Here is a 9,545-nt window from a genome sequence, read left to right on the forward strand (position 1 = left end):
GTTTCCTCCCATCCTTGTTATACATCTGCCCAGTTTCAAATTCCCTCACTCCCAGGCAGGGTTGTATCCTTCTAGGGTTTTTAAGGATATTTAATAATATCAGCATCATCATCACCAATATCAACAACAAAATGTATATTCTTATCTTCTGCCCTCTTTTTGCACCTTAGTTTCTTTTTGAGACAGAATCTCACTCTGTTGCCCAGGCTGGAGTGCAGTGACACCATCTCAACTCACTGCAGCCTTTGCTTCCTGGGTTCAAACAATTCTCCTTCCTCAGCCTCCCGAGTAACTGGGATTACGGGCGCATGCCACCATGCTGGGCTATTTTTTTTTTTTTTTTTTCCCAGAGACGGGTTTCACCATGTTACCCATGTTACCTAGGCAAGAAATTTTTCTTTGTTAACACAATAAATATTAAGATCGTAGAGCAGGTCTAATAACTACAGAAATTGTAAAGTAATAAGATATTTCAAAAAAATCCATAGCTCTAATAAAGTGATATGAAAATGANTTTTTTGGTATTTTTGGTAGAGATGGGGTTTCACAATGTTGGCCAGGCTGGTCTCGAACTCTTCACTTCAAGTGATTTATCTGCCTTGGCCTTCCAAAGTGCTGGGGTTACAGGCTGAGCCTTAGTAGACCGTGCCCGGCCTACACCTTAATTTTTTTTCACTTAACTACATATCTTGCAGGCTTTCCCATCTCAGCAGGAGGAAAGTGCCCCATCCATATGGGCAGTTATAACAAAATACCTTAGAATGAGTAATTTGTAAATAACACACATTAATTTTTCACAGTTCTGGAGGCTGGGAAGTCCAAGATCAAGGCACCAGCAGATTCAGTGTCTGGTGAACACTTGTTCCTCATAACAGGCAACTTCAGCTGTGTCCTCACATGATGGAAGGAGCAATCAGGCTCCTCAAGACTCTATTATTAATATAATGGCACTAACAAGCCTCTATTAATTACTAATATAATGGCATTAGTCTCACTAATGAGGGCAGAATCCTCATGACCTAATCACCTCCTAAAGGCTCCACCTCTTAACACCATCACATTGGGTATTAGGTTCCAATATATGCATTTTGGAGGTCACCCATATTCACACCACAGTAGAAAGCTTCCTTAGTCTCTTTTATAGCTACATGATTGCTCATTGTCTGGCTCTACCATAACTTATGTGACCAGAGCCCTCCTGGTATCATTTAGACTGCTCCCATTTTTTTGCTGTTGCAAATAAAGCTGGGGTGAATAATCTTATACATATGCAATTTGATGTGTGGGAAAATGTAGCTGTGGGATAAATTCCTTGAAGCAGACTGTTGGGTCAAAGAGAAAATGCATTTGTAAATTTGATAGTTATCACCAAATAGAGATTTCAGAAACGTATACTTCCACCAGCACAGTCAGCTGGTTGAATGCCCCATAATATCCACGCACTCAGCCAGAACTAGTATCCTCCTGTCACACTCCAGGGAGGAAGAAAGAGACATGTAAAAAAGGAAGAGCCGCTTATCTGATACCGGCTATGTGCCAGATACACTCTGCAAACACACCCTCGACATATTGTCTTCCTATAAGGCAAAGTGTGTTTCCCTGATTTTTATATGTGAGGAAACTCAGTCTCAGGTTAAGGAAACTTACACAACGTCTCAAGAAAATAGAAGAGTCCTGAACCCTTGGCTGGCTCTGAAGCCCGTGTTGGTTCCGGGGGACCACATCATGGTGCCAGGGAGGATATCTCAGGCCAGCTCTGGTGTTCCCCGAAGGTTGTTTCTTTCAGCATTCATGAATGTCAACAGTGGACTTCATTTCCCAACTACTTTATTTTCTTGCCTGCTTGGAACTTCAAGAGTCAGAGCTCTGCCCTGCTTAGAGAAACCCCTGGCAACCCCTTCCCCCTTCGTGCTCTCCCCAGGCCCCAGACCCGCTCGTCATATGTGACTTTTAAGTGTGGAGCAGTGCTCCTCCAAGTGTGACTCTCCCAGAAGAACATCCAGCCACAGTTCCAGGTCCCGCACGAGCTGCTCCAGCTCTCGCACCTCTTTCTCTAGCTTCTCCAAGAAGACATGCAAGTTCTCCTTCAACCAGTTCCTGATGGCCTTTATCGGTTCTTCCGAGGGCTCATTGGTCTGATATTCAAGCCCCTGGAAGGCAGACACCCGAGTGGCATCTTGTGCTTTCTCAGATAGGAACTTCCTCCCTGCCCCAACTGGTTTCAAAAAGATCCCTGGGCCTTTGCATGTGCTATTCATTGGCTTATAGTATCTGTCCCCACCTTCTACATTTGGCCAGCTCCTACTTATCTTTCATGACCCATGTTGCCAATGACACCTCCTCTGGAAAGCATTCCCAGGTTGCCTCACCTCAGTACCTTGCTGGATATGTTACCTGGGAATCGCCAAGACTCTGGTAGTAGTTACATTCTCGGATCCTTTCTGACACCTCCCAGCTGCTTCCTGAAATAGGCACAAACATCACCTCTTAAGAGCAAATGAGTGCCAATTAAAATAAACATGGTCTGTCATCCCAGTGCAATGAAGGGTCAGTAGGAGAAGGCAGGTTATGGAGGTCCCCTTAAGATGCAACCATCTTTGGAATACTCCACCAAGCTTCATGTGGATTTGGTTCCTCTTTTCTCCGATTCCAGAATGCTCACCCGATATCCCTGTGCTCAAGTACAGCACCAAGATCAGCAATGTCAACAGAGTCTAGGGTGCAAGAAGAGGAGGAGGAAGAAGGACATGAGGATAAATTCTCTCCAGCTCCCCCTACTTCTATCACAAAGGGCCAGACATGGGAGTGCTTATAAGACAGTTTTTTGAGCTTAACTTTTGTTCCAGTTATCTAAGTCACATTTGCTTACTACAAAACTTCCAAACTTTGAAGAAATAGATAACGTGGCAAGTTACTGATAATCGATTTATGTTTTCTCTCATTTAAACATTTTTTGTTTTAATTGATCTTTAAAAGCAATCAACTTTATTGTGGTATAATTTACGTACAACAAAATGCACACATTTAAAATGTATAGTCTGATGAGTTTTGATAAATGTCTACACCTGTAGACTGTCACCCCAGTCAAGATGTAGAACATTTCCATCATCATAGTTCCCTCATGCCCTTTTGCTGTTAATTCCATCTTCACTCCTGCCCTTCCTGGAGAGAACCATTAATCTGTTCTCTGTTACTGTGAGTAGTTTTGCCTGTTCTATAACCTTGTATAAGTGGAATTACACAGTGTGTGTGTTTTTGCATTTAGTTTCTTTTGCTTAAGATAACATTTTTAAAATGCCTCAATTTTTTGTGCTCAATTTTATTGATGAGTATATTGTGTATTTTATTGACGAGTATTTATATTATATGGACACTGAATATTGTATAATTAGTTTCTTTACCTGTTGATGGACTTTTGGGTTGTTTCCAGTTTGGCGGTATTATGAATAAAAGTGCTATGAACACTCATATACAAATCCTTGTGTGAACATATGTTCATATTTCTCTTGGGTTAATATTCAGAAATGCAAATGCTGGGTTATATAGTAAATGTATGTTTAATTTTAGAAGAAACCACCAAACTGTTTTCCAAGGTGTTTGCACTATTTTTCATTCTCATTAGCAATTCACGAGAGTTCCAGTTGCTCCACATCCTCGTCAACATTTGGTATTGTCAATCTTTTTTACTTTTTGAGAACAGATCTTGTTCTGTCACCCATGCTGGAGGGCAGTGGTGTGACCTTGGCTCACTGCAGCCTTGACTTCCCTGCTCAAGCCATCCTTCCACCTCAGCCTCCTGAATAGCTGGGACTACGGATGTGCATCACCATGCCTGGCTAACTTAAAAAAATGTTTTTAGTAGAGATGAGGTCTCGTTATGTTGCCCAGGCTGGTCTTGAACTCCTGAACTCAAGTGATCCTTCTGCCCTGGTCTCCCAAAATGTCGCAGTCTTAATTTCAGGTATTTTGCTTGTGTAGTGATATCTCAATCTAGTTTTCATATGCATTTCCCTAATGATTAATGATGTTGAGCATCTTGTCATGTGCTTATTCAGCATTCATAATTCATGTATTGTTTTTTGTGGTGTGTCTATTTAGGTCTTTCACCCATTTTTTAATTGGACTATTTATCTTTTTCTTCTTAAGTTGTAATAGTTTTGTTTTTTTTTTTTTACATATAGTGGGTATGAGTCCTTTGACAGGTATTTGGATTGTGAATATATTTTCTAGAAGTCTGCATCTTGTCTTTTCAAGTTCTTATCAGTGTCTTGAAAATTAAAAGATTTCAGTTTTGATGAAGACCATTTCACCAAAGTTTTTCCTTTTGTGATTGTGCTTTTTATGTGTTGTTTAGAAAATTTTGCCTTCTTCAAGGTTGTGAAGACTTTTTCCTCTTCTAGACGTTTTATCATTTTAACTTTTACATTTAGGAGTATGATCCGTTTTGAATTAATTTTTGTATTTGATGGGAAGTAGGGATTAACTTTTTTGTATGAATGTCCAGTTGTTCTAAAATTATGTTTTAGAAGATTAATATTTTCCTAATTGAATTACATTATTGTCTTTGTCAAAAATATATTCACCATGTATTATGTGGATTTATTTGTAGATTCTGTTTTGTTTCATTGATCTATATATCTACTTTTACATCAGTACTAAATCTGTATTACTTTCTTAGGGCTGCCATAGCAGGATATCACAAACTGGGTACCTTGAACAACAGAACTTAATTTTCTCACATTGCTTGAGGCTGGAAGTCCAAGATCAAGGTGCTGGCACAGTTGGTTTTTGATGAAGTCTCTCCATGTTTGCATATCCTCATTGTGTCTTACTCTTAGAAGAACATCAATTCTATGAAATCATAGTCCTATCGTTATGACCCCATTTAACTTTAATTGCCTCCTTGAATGCCTTGTCTCTAAATATAGTCACTTTGGGGATTAGGGATTCAATATATAAATTTTGGGGGACATAATTCTGTACATAATGACTACCCTGTCACTACTATCTTCTATTGATTTTTAAAAATTTCTGTCTTGCATAATAACTACACTATTACTGGGGCTTTATACTGAGACTTGAAATCAGGTGAGTTTTTCAACTTTGTTCCTTTTCAAACTTGTTCTGGCTATCCTATGCTCTCTGCATTTTAATACATACTTTAGGGTCATCTTTTTCAGTTCCTATCACACACAAAAAAACCTTACTGGAATTTTGGTTGATATTACACTGGATCTATAGTTCAATTTGGTAAGAAATAATATCTTTAAAATTTTGTATCTTTATAATCCATGAACATGGTACATCTCTCCATTAAATTTTTGTTTAATTTCGCTTAACAATGTTTTGCAGTTTTCAAGTGTAGAGGTCTTGCACATCTTTTCAAAGTATTGTGTGTTTTTTGTGCTATTATAAATGATATTTAAAATTTTTCATTTCCCAATTGTTTGTTTAGGCTAGTCTATCGAAATACAATTGAGTTTGTATATTTTGACTCAATTCTAATAGTTTAGGATTTCATATATAGAAAATCAGGTTATTCATGAAGAAAGTTTTATGTTATCCCTTCCATTCTTTATCTTTAAAAAAGTCATTTGTCTTTTTTCCTTGTCTGTTTTCCTTTAACTTGTGTGTTGACTAAAATCACCAGTAAAATTTTAAATAAAAGTGGTAAAACGGAGCATCCTTATCTTATTTCATATCTTAGAGGGAAAGGGTGGACATTTTCACTAGTAAGTGAGGCGTTAATTGCTGATTTTTCATTGTCACTTTTATCTGGTGGAAGAATGTTTTTTTTTCTATTCCTAGTTTTCTAGGAGTTTTAACATGAATGAATGCTGAATTAGTGAAATGCCTTTTGGTGCCCACTGAGCAATTATATTTGTTCCCCTTTTTGCAGTAAATTGCATTAATTGCATTTTATATGTGGAGCCAAATGAGTTTCTTCAGTAAATGCTAGTTGTTCATGACGCATTAGCTAGCCTTTTTATATTATCATGTGATTTTGTAAGCTACTATTTCTTTGAGATTTTCTACATCTATATTAATAACAGATGGGTTTAAATTTTTTTCTAGGCCAGGTGCAGTCGCTCATGCCTGTAATCCTAATACTTTGGGAGGCTGAGGTGGGCAGAGCACTTGAGGTCAGGAGTTCAAAACCAGCCTGGCCAACCTGGAGAAACCCTGTCTCTACTAAAAATGCAAAAATTAGCCGTCCATGGTGGCAGTTGCCTGTAATTCCAGCTACTCAGGAGGCTGAGGCAGGAGCATCACTTGAACTCGGGAGGCAGAGATTACAGTAAGCCAAGATCGCACCACTGTACTCCAGCCTGGGTGACAGAACAAGATTCCTTCTCAAAAAAAAAAAAAAGTTTTTCTATATGTTTGTCAAGTTTTGATATTGAGGTTTTGTTGCCCCCTTAAAATGAGTTGTTAAGAACTCCCTCCTCCTCTATTTTATGAAATAAATTGTTAAGATTGGTATTATTTTTATCTTAAATGATTGATAAAATGTATTGGTGAAAATTTTTGGGCCTGTAGTTATTAAGACTATTTCTTCTTGAGTCAATTTTGTAAGTTGTACTGCCCAGGAAGATTTGTCCATTTCACCTAAGTTAAATGTATTGGTATCAAGTTGTTCCTAATATTACCTTAATATTCTTTTAACGCCTGTAAGAGTCATAACAATCATCTTTCATTCTTTTTAAAAAATGTATAAAGGAAAGAGGTCAAGAGAAGAAACAAGAGACTTATTTCATTCTTGATATCAGTAATTTGTGTTTCTCTGTTTGTTTTAATAGTCTATTTAGAAGTTTTCCAATTTTTAATTAAATTTTATCAATTAAAAATGGTTACTAATTTTGTTTGCCTGCTTTACATTTCATTAATTTCTGATTTTGTTTTTATTATTTCTTTCTTTCTATTATTGAGTTTAATTCTTCTTTTTTTGCTAATGAGGAAATTTTGACCATAGCTTTTAAAGTTTTCTTGTTTTTCAAATATGCGTGTGTGCATATTGACTGACATTGAATTTTCCCCAAACTCACTAGATTTTGGCTGAGTCAGATTTAGTTTGCCTTAAAGAAATAATACATTTCTTACACACTCAAGTATGTGAAGTAACATTGGTAACATTTAGACCCAGTACTAAACAAAGAAGAGAAAATATTTGCCCAATTTGCCTCTTCTCCAGATAATTTTCTTTATAATGACAGCATCTATATTATTATTATTAACTTTAAAAAATACATGTTACATAACAACAACTTGTTGAGTTTCACAGACACAATGATAAGTGAAAGAAGTCAGACACAAAGGTATACATGATATGATTCCATTTACATGAAATTCAAGAACATAGAGGAGTGGCTGGCAAGATGTCTGAACAGGAACAGCTACAGTCTGCAGCTCCCAGCAAGGTCAACACACAAGGTAGGTGATTTCTGCATTTCCAACTGAGGTACCTTGCTCATCTCACTGGGGCTGGTTGGACATTAGGTGCGGCCCACGGAGGGCAAGCTGAAGCAGGGTGTGATGTTGCCTCACCTGGGAAGTGCAAGGGGTGTGGGGGGGTCCCTATCCTAGCCAAGGGCAGCCATCAGGGACTGTACTATGAGGGATACTGGCCCAGATACTGCACTTTTCCCATGGTCTTTGCAACCTGCAGACCAGGAGTTTCCCTCCAGTGCCTATGCAACCAGAGTCCTGGGTTTCAAGCACAAAACTGGGTGGCCATTTGGGCAGACACTGAGCTAGCTGCAGGAGTTTTTTTTTTTTCTTTCCCATACCCCAGTGGCACCTGGATTGCTGGTGAGACAGAACTGTTCACTCCCCTGGAAAGGGGGCTGAAGCCAAGGAGACAAGTAGTCTAGCTCAGTGGGTACCACCCCCACAGAGCCAAGTAAGCTAAGTTCCACTGGCTTGAAATTCTCACTGCTAGCATAGCAGTCTGAGGTCAACCTGGGTTCCTTGAGCTTGGTGGGGGAGGGGCGTTCGCCATTGCTAAGGCTCAAGTAGGCAGTTTTACCCTCACAGTGTAAACAAGGCTGCCTGGAAGATCAAAATCAGCAAAGCCCACCACAGCACAGCAAGGCCACTGTGGCCAGACTGCCTCTCTAGATTCCTCCTCTCTGGGCAAGGAAACTCTGAAAAACAAAAAACAAAACAAACAAAAAAAACCCAGCAGCTCCAGTCAAGGGCTTATAGATAAAACCTCCATCTCCCTAGGGCAGAGCACTTGGGGGAAGGGGCAGCTATTGGCACAGCTTCAGCAGACTTAAACATCCCTGCCTAGTGGCTCTGAAGAGAGCAGCAGATCTCCCAGCACAGTGTTTGAGCTTTGCTAAGGGTCAGAATGCCTCCTCAAGTGGGTCCCTGACCCCTGTATCTTCTGATTGGGAAATAACTCCCAGTAGGGGCCGACAGACACATCATACAGGATAGCTCTGGCTGGCATCTGGCAGATAGCTCTCTGGGATGAAGCTTCCAGAGGAAGGAACAGGCAGCAATCTTTGCTGTTCTGCAGCTTCTGCTAGTTATGCCCAAGCAAAGAGGGTCTGGAGTGGACCTCCAGAAAACTCCAGCAGACCTGCAGCAGAGGAGACTGGAACTTTTGTTGATCAACATCAACAAAAGTACATTCACTCAGAGACCCCATCCAAAGGCCACCAACATCAAAGAAAAAAGGTAGATAAAGCCACAAAGATGAGGAGAAACCACCACAGAAAGGCTGAAAATTCCAAAAACTAGAATGCCTCTTCTCCACCAAAGGATCACAACTCTTCACCAGCAAGGGAACAAAACTGGATGCAGAATGTGTTTAATAAATTGACAGAGGCAGGCTTCAGAAGGTGGATAACAACAAACTCTTCCAAGCTAAAGGAGCATGTTCTGACCCAATGCAAGGAAGCTAAAAATCTTGAAAAAGGGTTAGACAAATTGCTAACTAGAATAACCAGTTTAGAGAAAAACATAAATAATTAGATGGAGCTGAAAAACACAACACAAGAACTTTGTGAGGCATACACAAGTATCGATAGCTGAATCGATCAAGTGGAAAAAGGGATAACACAGTTTGAAGATCAACTTAATGAAATAAATTGAGAAGACAAGATTAGAGAAAAAGAAGGAAAAGGAATGAACGAAGCCTCCAAGAAATATGGCACCCTGGGAAAAGACCAAATCTGCATTTGGTTGGTGTACCTGAAAGTGATGGTGAGAATGGAACCAAGTTGGAAAACACTCTTCAGGATATTAACCAGGAGAACTTCCCCAACCTAGCAAGACAGGCCAACATTCAAATTCAGGAAATACAGAGAACACCACAAAGATACTTCTCAAGAATAGCAACCCCAAAACACTTAATCATCAGATTCACCAAGGTTGAAATGAAGGAAAAAATGTTAAGGGCAGCAAAAGAGAAAGGTCAGGTTACCCACAAAGGGAAGCCCATCAGACTCACAGAGGATCTTTCTGCAGAAACTCTACAAGCCAGAAGAGTGGGGACCAATATTTAACATTATTAAAGAAAATAATTTTCTTTTTTT

General features: G+C 39.3%; 1 protein-coding gene across 1 annotated transcript in view; it reads right to left on the reverse strand.

Annotated features, from left to right (window-relative positions):
* Positions 1-1,937: 1,937 nt before the first annotated feature.
* SMIM23 (small integral membrane protein 23) overlaps positions 1,938-9,545 on the reverse strand; it is a 13,842-nt gene continuing 6,234 nt past the window's right edge. Inside the window, exons 2-4 of the mRNA XM_017547717.2 lie at positions 2,663-2,714; positions 2,395-2,462; positions 1,938-2,150 (exon numbers count right to left, since the gene is read on the reverse strand). Coding sequence (XP_017403206.1) covers positions 1,938-2,150; positions 2,395-2,462; positions 2,663-2,714 — 333 coding nt within the window. The remainder of the gene's footprint in view (positions 2,151-2,394; positions 2,463-2,662; positions 2,715-9,545) is intronic.

This window comes from Cebus imitator, unplaced genomic scaffold (assembly GCF_001604975.1).
Source record: "Cebus imitator isolate Cc_AM_T3 unplaced genomic scaffold, Cebus_imitator-1.0 Scaffold200, whole genome shotgun sequence".
NCBI classification, from domain to species: domain Eukaryota; kingdom Metazoa; phylum Chordata; class Mammalia; order Primates; family Cebidae; genus Cebus; species Cebus imitator.